We start from the raw sequence: 19,510 nt of genomic DNA, 5'->3' as shown, positions 1-19,510 counted from the left end.
TTAAGGTTAAACCGCTTCTCCGTCAATCTCATTGTGTGGCCCTGTGTCCTCTTACACTCCCTGAGACTGAATCGTTTCCTAACTACGCTGGGATCACCTTTGAGATATTTGTATATTGCTATTATATCTCCTCTAAAGCGTCTCTTCTCCAGGGAGAATACATTTATTATTTGTAGTCATTTCTCATAATTGAGGTCCTCTCGTCCCCTTATTCATGTTGTTGCCCTTCTCTGGACTCTCTCCGGCTTCAGAACATCCTTTCTGAGGACTGGTGATCAGAACTGGACAGAATACTCCAGATGTGGCCAGACCAGAGTTTTATAAAGTGGCAGGATTATAGTTTTATCTCTGGAGTATTACCCCTTTTTTATGCATGCTAAAAATTCTGCAGGCTTTGCTTGCAGCAGCTTGGCGTTAATTGCTATTGCTCAGTCTGTCATCTACTGGGACACCCAGATCGTTCTCCATCCTGGTTTCCCCCAGAGCTTTTCCCTCTAGTGAGTAATTTGTGTTTACATTTTTAGCCCCCACATTACTTTACATTTTTCAACATTGAACTTCATTTGCTATATAGTTGCCTACTCCATTATTTTATTTAGGTCTTTCTGTAAAATGTCTATATCCTGCTGTGAAGTTGTTGCCCTGCTTATTTGTGTGTCATCAGCAAAAACTGAGCTTGAGCTATTTTACCAACCTCTATATCATTTTTGAAAAATTTTAACAGAATTGGTCCTAGGACAGAGCCTTGGGGAACCCCACTTACTACTTCAGACCAGTCTGAGTACATGTTATTTATCACCACCCTTTGGATGCGCCCCTGTAACCAGTTTTCTATCCAAGAACAAACCTTACGGTCCATGCCTACAGATCTCAGTTTGTAGATTAAGTGTTTATGGGGAACTGCATCGAATGCTTTTTCAAAATTCAGATACACCACATCCACAGGCCTCCCCCTATCGAAATGGCAGCTCACTTTCTCATAGAATGTTAATGGATTGGTTTGGCAAGAATGACCCTTCATAAACCCATGCTGATTACTACTAATTATAATGTTTTCATCAGCAAATCTTTGTATATAGTCCCTTATCATCCCCTCCAATAATTTACCTACTATCGACAGGCCTGTAGCTTCCAGGAATATGTCTCTGCCCCTTTTGAATATTGGTAGCACATAGGCTTTTCGCCAATCAGCTGATACCATTCCTGTCAATGCTGTCCATAAAGATTAAGAATAACGGTCTGGGTATAACCTGACTGAATTCTTTGAGGACTCTCGGAAGTAAGCCATCCGGTCCTGGTGATTTATTTGTGTTAAGATTTTCTAATCTTTTCTGGACTCCAGCTTATGTTAGCCACAAGGGTACATTCTGTGACTTGTTACTAACAGTGCAGTCGTGGATGTTTTACCTATCCTTTTCCTGTGTAAAAACTGAGGAGAAAAAAGAATTTAGTACAGTTGCCGTCTCTTTGTCATTTGTAACCATCCTTCCTTCATCATCCTTTATGTGGCCAATATGCTCTGACTTCGCTTTTTTACTGTTAATATATTTTAAACATTTCTTGGGATTTTTTTTTGCCCTAATTGCGCTCTTACATTTCCTTTTGCATTCCTTGTACTCTTGGAATGCTGACAACGACCCCTCCACTTAATTTTTTTAAAGGCCATTTTTTATCCTTAATAAGATTTTACGTTACCAGATGGATGTTAAAGATCTCTTACCTATTGTTACTAGAAGGGTTCAATAGTATATATGAAGATAATGTAGTTCCTCAGAGGTATATGGACGTTGTTGCTGAATGAAGAAAGAGTGGTAAAAGGTCCCATCCATCCGGACTAGTAGCAGCCTAAATGAATGTGGCATGTTAGTTGCCATTTATATCTTTAAATAGAACACAAAATGGCATCACAGCACCACCACGCCTGTGCTTGCCATTACTGCAATTGTGCACGTCATGTCATGGCGCAGTGGCCATCTTGGAACACTCAGAGAAGAGCACTAAACAAATGCAGTAAAAGGAGGTAGCCATGATACTCTGAGGGGCTACATGATCTCCATATATAATATTGAACACTTCTAGTAACAGTAGGTAAAAGATCTTTAACATCCAACTGGTGGTAACTGTTTGGTATATATGTATTTTTTTCTATGAGCTTTATTTTTTCTTTAAGTAATTAAGATTTAAAATAATTTATTATGCTCTATTGAGGTCAATGGCACTCCCTCTAACAGAAGGTCTTGGTGAGAAGTGTGTTGAGTGGATGCCCTTCCCCCTTTTTTGATGGACATATACTGTATATTAAGCTCTGAGTCTACTATACCTGCTACACCTGGGGAGTAGGGGTGTAGTTTGTAAAATATTGGACCATTATTGGTCAGTTAACTGTATCTGTTTATGTACGAGGTTATCTCAATCTTAATTCTAGTCCCCTCCTCTCCTCTGTGATTTTTTGGTTTTGAGGGTACAAATTACATACATATATACACCAGCATTCATCATTTTTATTACTTTCTAGTTTGTATAATTGGACATCTGAAGGACCATTTTTTCTTGTACTGCAAGGAATTTTTAGAGATACTGGGAACTGTCCCTTCTACTGGTGTTACCTTGTGCAAGCCGTCCCTGTCTTTCTATGTTCCTAGCATATTGGTCAGCATCTGTTACAGGTATGAAACAATACCACTGTGATAGGAAACTGTAATGTGTATACATCAGGCTATGGTTTCCATTGGTTTGACATAGTAATTTATATTTTCAGAGATCTAATTATTGCTCTCTCCTCGAAAAAGTGGGCAGTTGCCCCGAAAAAATACCTTGAAAAAGTTATAAGCAATCAACACCCCTCAGATATATTACAATTGGGGATAATATTACTGATTATGTCTCTTTTTGATGGTTGTACCATGAGAGTGATTGACCGAAGAGCTAACAATCAGAAAAAAAGTACTGTTTCTAACTGACCTTAACCTCTCCCAATGCAGTTTGTCAGTTTTCCCTATCCTCTAACTACAGCAGATTCAATATAATGTTATCCTGGAGGCTTTGCCCCTCTTCCTTTTTATATTATGGGAGTTGGCTTATCCAAAAATCCCTTTTTTGGCCCCTGAAGTGCCTAATGGTTGAAAAATAAAATTGCCTAGAGGAATTTTCAAATAACTTCAACAGGTATAAAAATGTAAATACTAGTAAACCATAAGAAAAAAATAATTACAGTATATAGTAAATTGAATATTTGCTGGTTCATAATTATGACTATAAAAGTGTATATCTGCAGTGACTTTACATTGATGTGTTTGTGATGAAAATATCATAGGTTATTAATCTTACCTATACAGATAATAGTGGAAGGAGTCCACTCTTGGGTGGTGCGGGGGTTGTCACATGTCATTGTGTCAGATGATGGATAATATCCAGGATTACATTGTACTTTCACCTCTTCACTCTTGTTATAATAATCCTTATCTCCAGCAATATTGTACAATTTTCCATCGATGGGCTTTTTACACTGAGCTGTGGAATAAGAAGATAAAAGCAGATCATTATACATTATATACAGTGTGAGGAGTAAAGTGATTGTGTGTGATGGGATGGATCAGTGGATGGGACCTTTCAGTGGTATATGGACCATGGTCTGACCTCCTCATTATGGGATGGATCAGTTGATGGGACCTTTCAATGGTATATGGACCATGGTCTGACCTCCTCATTATGGGATGGATCAGTTGATGGGACCTTTCAGTGGTATATGGACCATGGTCTGACCTCCTCATTATGGGATGGATCAGTTGATGGGACCTTTCAGTGGTATATGGACCATGGTCTGACCTCCTCATTATGGTATGGATCAGTTGATGGGACCTTTCAGTGGTATATGGACCATGGTCTGATCTCCTCATTATGGTATGGATCAGTTGATGGGACCTTTCAGTGGTATATGGACCATGGTCTGACCTCCTCATTATGGGATGGATCAGTTGATGGGACCTTTCAGTGGTATATGGACCATGGTCTGACCTCCTCATTATGGGATGGATCAGTTGATGAGACCTTTCAGTGGTATATGGACCATGATCTGACCTCCTCATTATGGGATGTTCCTGGGATCAGTCTGCTGTATTCTATGAAGACAATTACTAGAACATTCATCAGGAAGCCATCAGTAAGGAGCAGATTATATGGGAGATGATCTTGGGGGGACATGTAAAGTCAATTCCAAGATATTTGCAGGGGCAGTAAGCTGAGGCTCAAACTCTGCCCCAGCTGCTCTACACAAACTCAGATTTTTTACAAGTTCAATTCTAGGCCTAGCCAGGGATCACTATACACACTTTTAATAAAATATCTGTAAAATCACTTGAGACAGACCGTCTGGCACCCCGCCTGGGTGCCTCTGCCAAACAGTGCCTCTTGCCCTTCAAACCCTTCCAGCAGACTGAGAGTCAATACCAGCATCATACACAGACAAGATGTTGGGGTAAGACCAAAGGAATGACTCTTTATTAAAACTCAGACATATAATTTTTACCCCCCAGGAGGGCGTTCCCCTCCTGGGGATATTAGCATGACAATGCAAACTTCAAACAGCAATCGATTTAACAGCTAACAGTTAACAGTGATCTAATTAACCCCATTCATGACCAGGCCATTTTTTGCAATATGGCACTGCGTTACCTTAACTGACAACTGTGTTGCCGTGCAACGCTGTACCCCAAAAAAAAAAAATTCATGTCCTTTTTTTCCAACAAATAGTTTTCTTTTGGTGGTATTTGATCACCTCTGCAGTTTTTATTTTTTGCGCTATAAACCAAAAAAGAGCGACAATTTTGAAAAAAAAAATATTTTTTACTTTCTGCTATAAAACACACCCAACTAAAAAATATAATGTAGCATTTTTTCCAGGCATTTGGCCTGATGTGGGTCTGCCATGGTCACCGGTGACACCTTCAGCCCATTTAAGCTGAATACCCAAGTGTGAGATTGGAGACAATGACCATTCCGGCATCTTTGGTTTGCTTTGTTTATTTGATAATGGGGATGTGAGAAGGGAGTGAGTGGGATACTCCTCTGGCTCAACTAGGTACAAATGCCTGTTAGCGCTGTCTTGACACCAGCTGGATGCCGACCAATGCTTCCTGGCACTTGAAAAATGCTATTTTGCTGAACTGTGCTAGAACTTGACTTTTTTACACTCTGGTAAACCCAAAAGTCCTGGACTGTAGTGAAACTTGACTCTTGATACTCTGGTTAGTTCAAAAGTCCTGTTAACAGCTCCCTCCATCCCTTCACTGACTGAGGTAGCTCTCTGTAACTGCGTGTGCTGCTGGAACTCTTAACGCTGTACACTGCACACTGTACACTTTAACTCTTCAGGGCCCAACAGCTGGCGCCCCCTTTACTCTTCAGGGTCCTCTGACTAGGCATCCCCTTTGACACTTCAGGGTCACACTGGCACCCCTTTACAGCTAGCTAGCTCCTGGATCCCTCTGACCTTCTCCAGAGTGGTCCCCTCTCACTAGGCAGACCCCCAGGGGCAGTTTGCAGTACTCACAAACTGGGAATGCTTTCCTGAAACTGGACCCCCTCTACTCCGCTGGTCCTCGGCACACCGAATCCTCTCTGCAGCCCAGCTCAGCTCTGCGTTCCCTCAGGCAAGCTGACTGGAACTGGAACACCCGATCCTTCTGACAGGAGGAGAGACAGCCGTACTCTCCCTCCTGGGACTCTGCTTCCCGCCAAAGATGCTGCGTCATGCACTCCCCTCAAACTTATACCCACTCCCAGAATGCTGTGTGGCAGAATCTGCCTTTCTGGGGTAGATACAGGTCTGAATGTGCCACGTATTGGGTTTCCTCCACTGTCCAATGAGAACCCTCTCATGGAGCCAGTATGGAGACTCCCCAGTCTCAATAGCAACACCTAGGAGACATGACATCCCAGCTGAAAATCATGGCCCTGCTGTTAGGCAGCCAAGGCCCATTATACTTTTGCCTAGCACCTATCTTGTAGGGTGCTACAATAAAAAAACACATTTATTCATCATTTAGGCCTATTACTATAGAAGACAACATCATTGTTTGAGGTTTGAACTGGATTGAGATAATATTACAGAGGTCTAAATCTGAAGATAATTGGCTGTGTGCGCCAAAAGTTTTCTCTCATAATGTACCTTTAACCACTTGCCGACCACCCGCCGCAGTTTTACTGCAGCAGGCTGGCTCGGCTGCGCGAAACGACGTAGTACTACATCGGACGCATGCGGGGTGCTGGAGGGCAAGTGCGCAGGGATGCCAATGCACGGGCCGGCGGCCACCATTGGCGCTGGGCACCCACAATCACTCCCCGCTGAGAGAGAAGGACGATCAGGTGTTGTAAACACAGCTGACCATTCTCCTCTCTGAAATGATCACAGAGCGCCCGTGATCCTTCTATATAGGATCACAGGTCTCTATGATCATTTCACAAGACCCTCCCCCCACAGTTAGAAATCACTCCCCTAGGCTCACACTTAACCCTTTGATTGCCCATGGTGTTAACCCCTTCCCTGCCAGTGTCATTATTACAGTAACAGTGCATATTTTTAGCACCGATTACTGTAGTAATGTCACTGGTACTCCCAAAAGTGTAAAAAATGTCAGTCAGGGGTCCGATCTGTCCGCCGCAATGTCGCAGTCCCACTAAAAATCCCTGGTCATTAAGGGGACAAATCCTTCTGGTCCATAAGTGGTTAAGCATGCTTTCTCAGCCTTCATGTCAGGACAAGTTACGTCATCAGATCCAGTTTTTGGGTTAAAAAGAGCTGAACACACACTAGTGCCACTTAGTGTCTTCACAATTAGATACTCTGCTTCTCATTCATGTGCCGCACTATCCGATATAACACAACCTTTAAACCAATATGACCAAAACCCACTGTGTACAAATCCAGCTCCATAAAGACATAGTGTGACCAGTTTGGTGTGGAGGAACTCGAGTGCCCTGCACAGAGCCCTAATCTCAACCCTGCTGAACACCTTTGGGTTGAATTGGAATGCCATTTGTGATCCAGGTCTTTCCATCCAACATCAATATCTGACCTCACAAATGGGTGCACATTCTCACACACACACATTTGAAGAAAGCGTTCCCAGATGAGTCGAGGATGGTAAAGTCACAGAGGGCAGCAACCCCATATTGGCCATGGTACTGGAATGGGATGTCATACAAGCTCCTATAGGTGTGCTGGGTGGAGGAACTTGAGTGTCATGCATGGAGCTCTGCCTCAACCCTACTCAACACCTTTGGGATGAATTGGAGCACCAATTGTGAGCCAGCTCTTCTCATTGTCCAACATCAATAACTGACCTCACAAAATTTTGTGAAAAGTCTTCCAAGAAGAGTATAATATTAATATAATATTAATGGGATTGGAATGGAATCGGAATGGGATGTCCAACAACGTATACATGTTGATGGCCAGGTATCCACAAATGTTGTCCATATAATTCATGTATGTAGTATGTCAGACATATATATTGTGGTGTTTTACTACAGCAGCTTCTGTAACTGGTGTCAATGTTGTCCTCATTTGTCATACTCTCACAGACAGACATCTGTAAATTGGCAGTGTTAGCTGTTACTAATTCTTGTTACCTCCCCTCGTTTCTTATGTAGTAGAGGGACTTGGCCGTTGCCACCCACACAGGCAGCAGATGTTAGGCGGGGTCACTTTTATTGTATATTAATTACAGTGGGTCCCAGAAAGCCGACAAATTGTAAGCCAGAGGGATAGAGTAAGGAGATACAGAGATAGATTACAGTTGAAGTCCGCTTAATACATTCCAGGTGCATCAAAACAAAGGTGTGAAAAGTCAATTAAAGTGGTTGTAAAGGTTGAAGGCTTTTTACCTTCATGCATAGAAAAACCTTCAGTGTGAAGCTCCTCCCTCAGCCCCCCTAATACTTACCAGCACCCAATCCTGATCCAGCGATGTGCATGTGAGCAGCTACTTCCTCGGGTCTCTGCCTCCTCATTGGCTGAGGCACAGCAGCAAGAGCTATTGGCTCCTGCTGTTGTCAATCACAGCCAGTGAGGAGGGAGCAAGAGTGTGGCCAAGAGTTGTTCTGTGTGTCTTATGGACACACAAAGCGGGGCTCAGAAACGAGCACACATGAGTGCCCCCATAGGATGTGGGCACTCGACAAGGGGGGGGGGATCTGGAGGGTAGGAAAAAGGGGAGGATCTGGAGGGTAGGAAAAAGGGGAGGATCTGGAGGGTAGGAAAAAGGGGAGGATCTGGAGGGTAGGAAAGAGGGGAGGATCTGGAGGGTAGGAAAGAGGGGAGGATCTGGAGGGTAGGAAAGAGGGGAGGATCTGGAGGGTAGGAAAGAGGGGAGGATCTGGAGGGTAGGAAAGAGGGGAGGATCAGGAGGGCAGGGAAGAGGGGAGGATCTGGAGGGTAGGAAAGAGGGGAGGATCTGGAGGGTAGGGAAGAGGGGAGGATCTGGAGGGTAGGGAAGAGGGGAGGATCTGGAGGGTAGGAAAGAGGGGAGGATCTGGAGGGTAGGGAAGAGGGGAGGATCTGGAGGGCAGGGAAGAGGGGAGGATCTGGAGGGTAGGAAAGAGGGGAGGATCTGGAGGGTAGGGAAGAGGGGAGGATCTGGAGGGTAGGAAAGAGGGGAGGATCTGGAGGGTAGGAAAGAGGGGAGGATCTGGAGGGTAGGGAAGAGGGGAGGATCTGGAGGGTAGGAAAGAGGGGAGGATCTGGAGGGTAGGGAAGAGGGGAGGATCTGGAGGGTAGGGAAGAGGGGAGGATCTGGAGGGTAGGGAAGATGGAAATTGGGCTGCTCTGTGCAAAACCCTTGCACAGAGCAGGTAAGTATGACATGTTTGTTATATAAAAAAGAAAAAACTAAGCCTTTATTATCACTTTTCTTTGGAAAGCAGCCACAGCCTGGGTAGAAAATTCTGTCTCCTGCCAGCATGGTGCAGAGAAGAATCCTTGCTCTCTGTGTGGAAGCAGTGGTCTCTCTGCAGTTGTCCCCCCGCTGAGTCAGAGCTAGGATTATTCTAATAGCAGGGGCCATGAGCTTTGCAGGTTGAAGATCTCTAGCTGTGACCTAAAGCTAATTTGGGCTTCCTCCATTCTTCTAAACAGAGATGTAACAGACAATGTTTTCCGTCTATGAACAGAATTAATAAAAAATGTTGAGGTAAAAACCAAAGGAAGGACTCTTTATAAAAACTCAGACACATACTTTATACCCCCAAGGAGGATGTTCCCCTCCTGGGGATATTAGCATGACAATGCCAACTTCAAACAGCAATCGATTTCCCAGCTAACAGTTAACAGTGATCTAATGAACCACTTCAGCTCCAGAAGGTTTACCTTCATTAATGACCAGGCCATTTTTTGCGATTCGGCACTGTGTTACTTTAATTGACAATTGCACGTTTGTGCGATGCTGTACCCAAATAAAATTGATGGACACCTGGCTGACACTTTTTTGGGGACCATAGACACTAATACAGTGATCAGTGCTAAAAAATATGCACTGTCACAGTACTAATGACACTGGCAGGGAAGGGGTTATCACCAGGGTGATCAAAGGGTTAAATGTGTTCCCTGGGCATGCTTTATAACTGTGTGGGAGAGGTGCTTTAAGTGGAAGAAGACAGAGATCATTGTTCCTGCTTAGCAGAAACACAAGATCTCCATCTTCCCCTCTCACAGATCGCAGTTCTGCCTCTCCTGAGAAGGATCAGTGGGTCCCGGCCGACATTGGGTTGGCTGAACCCACTGATTGGCTCCCACTGTGTCCAATCACAGCAGGAGCGGGTCACAAGCGGCGCATACACGCCCCAGACCTAGTGCAAAAAATCATGTACAGATATGTGATTTCGTGCAGGAGGGCCGTTCTGCCGCAGTATATCTGTGTGGGGCAGTCCAGAAGCAGTTAAACAGTAAATTAATTACCATGAACATACACATAAACATCCCACAATGGTTCGGTAACAAGGTAAAGTGGACACAATACTTATCACATCTCCAAGAGGATTAGCAGACAGACAGAAACAATAGGTGACTCATTTAACAATGGGGATGCACCACACCTAGGAGGCACACAATGGAGAATTATACAATAGATTACACATAACAGTTAGGTTGTTTTAAGCTGATGTTAAACTTCTGCTTAGAGCCTCTGAGTCTGGGGGGGGGGGGGGGGGGGTGAAGTAGTCCTTTCTGGTTTGGGCACAGAGGCTCTCTTTATCCAGGTCCTAGGTTCTAGGTCCTAGGTTCCCAGAGTCTGTGTGTTTCGGGGAGACATGGATCTGAATCCAAATCAAAACCACTCCAAAAGGTCCCCCAGGCACACATCTCCAAAGGAATAGAGCCTCCTCAAAAGCCGGGGCCCATAGTCAGTAGGCAAGATGCAACCCTGTTTTCTGGATATTTTGCTCACCCTGCATGAACACAATATGGACTTCACATCGTAGTCACATATTTGTTTTTTTGGAATATCACGATCAGTCACTCTTTTATATATAATTTCTGGTCACACATGGATATGATCTAGTAGGAAGATCCACCCCCTTTTTTCACAGTATTTTGAAACACATATTGCACAAGACTATATACAGTGGGTACGGAAAGTATTCAGACCCCCTTAAATTTTTCACTCTTTGTTATATTGCAGCCATTTGCTAAAATCATTTAAGTTCATTCTTCTTCCTCATGAATGTACACATAGCACCCCATACTGACAGAAAAACACAGAATTGTTGACATTGTTGCAGATTTATTAAAAAAGAAAAACTGAAATATCACATGGTCCTAAGTATTCAGACCCTTTGCTGTGACACTCATATATTTAACTCAGGTGCTTTCCATTTCTTCTGATCATCCTTGAGATGGTTCTACACCTTCATTTGAGTCCAGCTGTGTTTGATTATACTGATTGGACTTGATTAGGAAAGCCACACACCTGTCTATATAAGACCTTCCAGATCACAATGCATGTCAGAGCAAATGAGAATCATGAGGTCAAAGGAACTGCCTTCTGGGATCACTTATTTTACCCATCAATCTTTGAAACACAATTTGTCGCTTTCAATTCTGTAGAGATATATATTTTTTTTCTCTTTCAACACATATCACGTTTATTGATGCGTCCATTGAGTATCTTGCCTACATCTTTATGATACCCAGTTATTATTATTTATTCTTCAGTATTTTTTAAATCAGCGCCGATTCATCCCTTATGTCTTGATAATTTTAGTATTTCTGTGATAATACAGAATTGGCTGCTCTTTTCTTTAGCTTAATTTTTTCACATGGGCAGATTTATTTATTTATTCAATATTTACTGCTCTCACATCTGATACCTGATTAGCAGCGCATAGGCTTCTCTTTTCTTTTTTTGTATCACAAGATGCAACCCTGTAGTCTCCTCCAAAAGCCCCTGTCCCGGTTGGGTCTGTCGCATCACTCTCAGTAAGGAGACTATCTGTGTTATAACAATTTTTATATTTAATGTTATAGTACTCACCTATACATTGTGGATCATAATCCCACCCAATGTCACTTCCACGTTTCACACATGTTATAGTGTCGGGAGATGGGTGGTATCCGGTCTTACATTGTACCTTCAATGTATCACCTTCACTATATAATGTCTTCTCTTCAGATGTAACAACATTATCTGGTTTCTGACATTTTCCTGTAAATTAAACAAAATAATTTGACTTGACTTAAATTAGATTTTGGTAAAATAATGAAAAAGAAGGAAGAATTTCCTCATACTATAGAACAGAACATCAGTTCCTCTTATTTGAGGTTTCAACTGGATTGAGATAATATTATAGACGTCTATATCTGAAGATGATTGGCTGTGTGTGTCAAAAAGTTGTTTTTCATACTTTTTACCTTTAAGTATGCTGTCTCAGCCTATACGTGAGTCAGGACAGGTTGTGTCATCAGAGCCAGTTTCTGGGTACACAGAGCTGAACACATACTAGTGCCACTGAGCTTCTTCTTAAATAGATAGTGTGCTTCTCATTCTCACTATGCTATATAACCCGACCATTAAACCTATATGATCAAAACCCACTGTGTACAAATCCAGCTCCATAAAGGCATAGTGTGACCAGTCTGGTGTGTAAGAACTCAAGTGCCCTGCACAGTGCCTTGACCTCAACCCTGCTAAACACCTTTGGTTTGATTTTGAATGCCATTTGTGGCATCTAACATCAGTACCTGACCTCACAAATGGGCAAACATTCTCATACACTTTCTCAATAAAGAAAGCCTTCCCAGATGAGTGGACGATGTTAAAGTCACAGAGGGGAGCAACTCCATATTGTTGGCCATTGTACCGGAATGGGATGTCACACAAGCTCCTATAGGTGTGCTGGGTGGAGAAATTTGAGTGTCATGCATGGAGCTCTGCCTCAACCCTACTCAACACCTTTGGGTTGAATTGGAATGCTATTTGTGATCCAGGTTCTCTCATCCATTATCAGAACCTGACCTCACAAATGGACGCACATTCTCACACATACAAAAAAGAAATCCTTCCCAGATGAGTGGAGGATGTTAAAGTCACAGAGAGGAGCAACTCCATATTGTTGGCCATTGTACTGGACTGGGATGTCACACAAGCTCCTTTAGGTGTGCTGGGTGGAGGAACTTGAGTGTCATGCATGGAGCTCTGCCTCAGCCCCGCTTAACACCTTTGGGATGAATTGGAGCACCAATTGTGAGCCAGCTCTTCTCATTGTCCAACATCAATAAACCTCCTCTCACCTCCCCTAATTTCTTATGTAATTGAAGGACTTGGCCATTGCCACCCACACAGAGAGCATGGTCACTTTTATGGTCTATAAATTACCTTGTGTCTCAGAAAGCTGCCAACCAGGGGTGGCCCGTCCAATGGGGGCGCAGGGGCGCCACCCCCCTATCAATGCGTCCGGCCCCCTAATCTACATGTAGGGTGCCGGATGCTTGGATACCAATGGGGGTTTTTTTTTTTTTTTTTTTTGAAGCACGTAATTAGAGCCAGAGGCTCTAATAGGCTTCAGGAAAGGCCCCCGAGCACAACCAATTGTATGACAATAGCGAATGAATATTCGCTATTATCACACTGTCTCTCCTCCCAGCCAATCAGGAAGCGGGTAATGAGACCCCTTTCCTGATTGGCTAAAAAGAGACGTGATTTTACTGGCCATTGGCCAGGTAGAAGGAGGGGACAAACGGCCGATGAGACACACAGCGGCGCTCGGGGAAGGAGCAGGTAAGGATGCCTTCCATCCCGGGAGGGGGGAGGAAGGTAGTGGAAGAGCAGATTGTGCGCGGGGGGGGGTTGTTGGTTTCTGCCACTGCTGCCAATGTGTAATCAGTAGGGATAGGGTAAGGAGATACAGAGATTGTTTTCATCTTTGCTGCTGTTCAGTTAAAGTCATCCTAATACATTCCAGGTGCATCAAAACAAAGGCGTGCAAAGTCTTACAGTAAAATGGTTGTAAAGGTTGAAGGTTTTTTACCTTCATGCATAGAAGAACCTTCAGTGTGGGGCTCCCCCTGATCCCGATGTACACGAGAACGAATGATCCCCTGTGTCCCTGCCTCTTTATTTGTTGAGACACAGCAGCAGGAGCCATTGGCTGTCAACCACAGCCAGTGAGGAGGGAGCAGAGGGCTGGGCCGAGCCCCATTCTGTGTGTATTCTGGACACACAGAGCGGGGCGTGGGAGCGATCCCACATGAGTGCCCCCATAGGAAGCAACTAGAATTATTCTAATAGCAGGGACCATGAGCTTTGCAGGCTGCAGATCTCTAGCTGTGACTTAAAGTTAATTTAAGCTTCCTCAATTCTTCTAAATAGAGAAGTAACAGATGATGGTTTAATCGGTCTGTGAACGGAATTATTAACATGGTAATAAAAGCGATGATGGTGGGTATTATCTTGTAGGATGTGGGGGTGTGGGGGAGGAGAGGAAGTTGGCTTTGTGTTATTGTCACCTTCTCACCATCTAGGCCGGTGGTCAGAGCTGTCAGTGCTGCACATTACATTGTTACATAGTTAGTCGGGGTGAATAAAGACCACAAGTCCATCTGTCTTTCTAGATAACTGTAAAACCAAAAATTAACCCCTTCATGAGGAAGGTAGAAAAAAAAGGTAATATCCAAAGATAGTTTTTACAGCTTTCTCATGTGGTAATAAAACTGGACAATGGACATATCATTATAAGTCTCCAGCAAGTTCCTGGTGCTCAAGACCAGTGCTGTCAATAATCGCAAATTAGTTATTCATCTCCTTCATGGCTGTATGGTCAGACAGCAGTGGGGGGAGCGGCGGTGCGGGCTTACATATGTTGATTGGACCATGGCTGCTTGGTTGAATTGTTGTTGGTTGGCCTTCATGGAAAGATTTTTTTAGATTTTTATAGTCTTTGTAGCCTAAAGTAAATAGTCGAGTTTGAACTCAAATATATATAACACACACATATTACCAAAAGTATTGGGACGCCTACATTTACATGCATATGAAATTCAATGGCATCCCACTCTTAGTCTGTAGGGTTCAATATTGAGTTGTCCCACCTTTTGCAGCTATAACAGCTTCAATTGTTCTGGGAAGGCTGTCCACAAGGTTTAGGAATATGTCTATGGGAATGTTTGACCATTCTTCCGGAAGCTCATTTGTGAGGTCAGGTACTGATGTTGGATGAGAAGGCCTGACTCGCAGTCACTGCTCTAATTCATCCCAAAGGTGTCATATCAGGTTGAGGTCCATGTCTTTATGGACCTTGCTTTATGATCTGGTCCAAATCATTTGGTGGAGGGGGTATTAGGGTGTAGGGTTGTTTTTCAGAGGTTGGGCTTGTCCATTAGTTCCAGTGAAGGGATCTTTTAAGGAGTCAGCATACCAAGACATTTTGGATGATTTCATGCTCCCAACTTTGTGGGAACAGTTTGGGGATGGCCCCTTCCTGTTCCAACATGATTGCCCACTAGTGATGGACAAACATCGGCCGGGGCGGTTCGCAACCGTTATCTGCAAACTTTCTCAAATGTTCTCGAACCGCAAGTTTGTGGCGGGCCCCATTGACTTTAATGGCAGGCGAACTTTAAAAACCTTCAGGTCATATTTGCAGCCACAAAATACTTACTAGCCGTGCACAAATAGTCCCACAACATGGGCAATGTCATAACAGAAGTATTGCTATTGTAAAATTTGCCATAAAATGTATTTATTTTTTCAGCAAAAAACATTTTTTTTTTTCTAAATCAGCCAGAACTGACAGCAGCCGGTAAATACATGTCAAATACATATAGGGTCCATTCACATGTCTGTAAAATGGGTCCACAATTTGGCAGAACGTTTACAGACCCATTGATTTTCAATTCCAGTCTGAAAAATTAGGCATTCACAGGATAAAGAAGTAAGTGTCGACCATTCCAGGTGCCAAAAATTAGCCCACATGGGTTTAACTGACAGCAAAGAACGTAGTATTCTGTGGCTGAAGGTACATTAGGCATTCACAGGCTAAATAATTGTCGGCCATGAAAGGCCCCAAAAATTAGGCATTCCATGGACATGAAATGCCTTTTATGCCGCTGTTTTTACCGAAGACAAGGACCAGGAATTGTTGTGGGTGGATGGCGGATATTTGTGGCCTGTCATGAGAAATTTTAATCAAACATGGTCTACTGGTCACATGTGTTGAATTCCTCCGAGATCCATGCCTCATTCATTTTTATAAATGTGAGGTAGTCAACACTGTCGTGAGCTAGGCGAGTGTGCTTATCGGTCACGATCCCTCCCTGCTGCGCTGAGCGTCCTTTCGGACAGGACACTGGACAGGGGGCAAGCTAACAGTTCCATTGCAAATTGTGCAAGCTCTGGTCAGAGGTCAAGCCTGCCCACCCAGTAGTCCAGGGGTTCATCACTCCTCAGAGCGTCCACATCGGCCGTTAACCCGATGTAGTCGGACACCTGTCGGTCTAGGCATTCCCTGATGCTGGATCCGGAGTACAGCTGTCGATGGGTCGGCTGAAAGAATGATCTCATATATGAAGTGACCAAGACATCTTCAAAACGCACAGTGCTCTTCACAGTACATGTTGGAATTCATGGTTCCCTCAATGAACTGTAGCTCCCCAGTGGCGGCAGCACTCATACAGCCCCAGACCATGACACTCCCACCACCACGTTTGACTGTAGGCAAGACACACTTGTCTTTGTACTCCTCACCTGGTTGCCGCCACACACGCTTGACACCATCTGAACCAAATAAGTTTATCTTGGTCTCATCAGACCACAGGACATGGTTCCAGTAATCCATGTCCTTAGTCTGCTTGTCTTCAGCAAACTGTTTGTGGGCTTTCTTGTACATCATCTTTAGGAGAGGCTTCCTTCTGAGATGAACAGCAATGCAGAGCAATTTGATGCAGTGTGCGGCATATGGTCTGAGCACTGACAGGCTGACCCCCCCACCCCTTCAACCTCTGCAGCAATGCTGGCAGCACTCATACGTCTATTTCCCAAAGACAACCTCTGGATTTGACGCTGAGCACGTGCACTCAGCCTCTTTGGTCGACTGTGGTGAGGCTGTTCTGAGTGGAACCTGTCTGGTTAAACCACTTTATGGTCTTGGCCACCGTGCTGCAGCTCAGTTTCAGGGTCTTGGCAATCTTCTTATAGCCTAGGCCATCTTCATGTAGAGCAAAACATTATTTTTTTCAGATCCTCAGAGAGCTCTTTGCCATGAGGTGCCATGTTAAACTTCCAGTAACCAGTATGAGAAAGTGAGAGCGATAACACCAAATTGAACACATCTGCTCCCCATTCACACCTGAGATCTTGTAACACTACCGAGTCACATGACACCGGGGAGGGAAAATTGGGCTCAATTTGCACATTTTCACTTTGGGGTGTACTCACTTTTGTTTCCAGCGGTTTAGACATTAATGGCTGTGTGTTGAGTTATTTTGAGGGGACAGCAAATTTACACTGTTATACAAGCTGTACACTCACTACTTTACATTGTAGCAAAGTGCCATTTCTTCAGTGTTGTCACATGAAAAGATAGAATAAAATCTTTACAAAAAAAGTTAGGGGTGTACTCACTTTTGTGGGATACTGTATATATTATACTGTGTGTGTGTGTGTGTATGTATATACAGTGTATATATATATATATATATATATATATATATATATATATATATATATACACAGTGCCTTGCAAAAGTATTCGGCCCCCTTGAACCTTGCAATTTTTTGCCACATTTCAGGCTTCAAACTTAAAGATATAAACCTGTAATTTTTTGTGAAGAATCAACAACAAGTGGGACACAATCATGAAGTGGAACGAAATTTATTAGATATTTCAAACTTTTTTAACAAATAAAAGATCTGAAAAATTTGGCGTGCAAAATTATTCAGCTCCTTTACTTTCAGTGCAGCAAACTCTCTCCAGAAGTTCAGTGAGGATCTCTGAATGATCCAATGTTGACCTAAATGACTAATGATGATAAATAGAATCCACCTGTGTGTAATCAAGTCTCCGTATAAATGCACCTGCACTGTGATAGTCTCAGAGGTCCGTTTAAAGCGCAGAGAGCATCATGAAGAACAAGGAACACACCAGGCAGGTCCGAGATACTGTTGTGGTGAAGTTTAAAGCCGGATTTGGATACAAAAAGATTTCCCAAGCTTTAAACATTCCAAGGAGCACTGTGCAAGCGAAAATATAGAAATGGAAGGAGTATCAGACCACTGCAAATCTACGAAGACCTGGCCGTCCCTCTAAACTTTCAGCTCATACAAGGAGAAGACTGATCAGAGATGCAGCCAAGAGGCCCATGATCACTCTGGATGAACTGCAGAGATCTACAGCTGAGGTGGGAGACTCTGTCCATAGGACAACAATCAGTCGTATACTGCACAAATCTGGCCTTTATGGAAGAGTGGCAAGAAGAAAGACATTTCTTAAAGATATCCATAAAAAGTGTTGTTTAAAGTTTGCCACAAGCCACCTGGGAGACACCAAACATGTGGAAGAAGGGGCTCTGGTCAGATGAAACCAAAATCGAATTTTTTGGCAACAATGCAAAACGTTATGTTTAGCAGCTACACAGCTCATGACCCTGAACACACCATCCCCACTGTCAAACACTGTGGTGGCAGCATCATGGTTTGGGCCTGCTTTTCTTCAGCAGGGACAAGAAAGATGGTTAAAATTGATGGGTCCATTCTGGAAGAAAACCTGATGGAGTCTGCAAAAGACCTGAGACTGGGACGCAGATTTGTCTTCCAACAAGACAATGATCCAAAACATAAAGCAAAATCTACAATGGAATGGTTCACACATAAACATATCCAGGTGTTAGAATGGCCAAGTCAAAGTCCAGACCTGAATCCAATCGAGAATCTGTGGAAAGAACTGAAAACTGCTGTTCACAAACGCTCTATCCAACCTCACTGAGCTCGAGCTGTTTTGCAAGGAGGAATGGGCAAAAATTTCAGTCTCTCGATGTGCAAAACTGATAGAGACATACCCCAAGCGACTTACAGCTGTAATCGCAGCAAAAGGTGGCGCTACAAAGTATTAACTTAAGGGGGCTGAATAATTTTGCACGCCATATTTTTCAGTTTTTTTAATTGTTAAAAAAGTTTGAAATATCCAATAAATTTCATTCCACTTCATGATTGTGTCCCACTTGTTGTTGATTCTTCACAAAAAATTAGAGTTTTATATCTTTATGCTTGAAGCCTGAAATGTGGCAAAAGGTCGAAAAGTTCAAGGGGGCCAAATACTTTCGCAATGCACTGTATACAGTATATATATATATATATATATATATATATATATATATATATATATATATATATATATATATATATATATATACACAGTATATAATGTTTTTTTATGAATATATGGTCTTTTTACCATCTAAAATTGTTCTAATATCTTGATGAGCCCATCCATCTTATTAGGTGGGTATTGTAGCTTTTTTCCTTTTTTTTTTGTGTTTTTTGTTTTTTATTTTTGGTTATCGTGGTGATATGGATTGGCGTTAATATTAAGGCCTTTTTTTTATAACTGTTCAATTGCTTGCCATTTTGTTTTATTCCCACACCTGCCCCCCAGGGTGCATTTAACACATGCATTTGAGCAGATTATTGTACCCTCCTTTGTTTGGTGTTGGACTCCCTTGACTTTGTGGGTGACATGTTGTTGTGTGCTTTACATAGTTTATTTAGTGTAGTAATTACTTTGTACTTTGAAATGTTTAATTCTTTATTTGTAGCACCCCTCCTGAAGAAACAGGTTACTCCAGAGAAACATGTTGAGGAATTGCCTGCCCACGGAGGACACCTACCTATCAATAGGGTTTAGGAATTGAATCTAGTATGTGGATATGTGTTGGCACCATATACTCTATGGAAGGTATTTAACCTCTTTAACCACTTAATACAGGGCACTTCCCTCCCTTCCTGCCCAGGCCAATTATCCCCTTTTA

At 43.0% G+C, this 19,510-nt stretch overlaps 1 protein-coding gene across 1 annotated transcript in view; it reads right to left on the bottom strand.

Moving 5' to 3' along the window:
* The window catches only part of LOC309550548 (C4b-binding protein alpha chain-like), a gene marked incomplete at its 3' end in the record, with an annotated part of 114,328 nt that overhangs the window by 41,818 nt on the left and 53,000 nt on the right, over positions 1–19,510 (bottom strand). The window contains exon 2 of the mRNA XM_082250902.1: positions 11,526–11,696. Within this exon, the coding sequence (XP_082107028.1) occupies positions 11,526–11,696 (171 nt within the window). The remainder of the gene's footprint in view (positions 1–11,525; positions 11,697–19,510) is intronic.

The sequence above is a fragment of the Pelophylax lessonae genome (genome assembly GCF_965119305.1).
Source record: "Pelophylax lessonae genome assembly, chromosome: 1".
In the NCBI taxonomy this organism is placed as follows: domain Eukaryota; kingdom Metazoa; phylum Chordata; class Amphibia; order Anura; family Ranidae; genus Pelophylax; species Pelophylax lessonae.
Note: the sequence above shows the minus strand (reverse complement) of the source record. Positions and strands in the feature narration are given on the sequence as shown.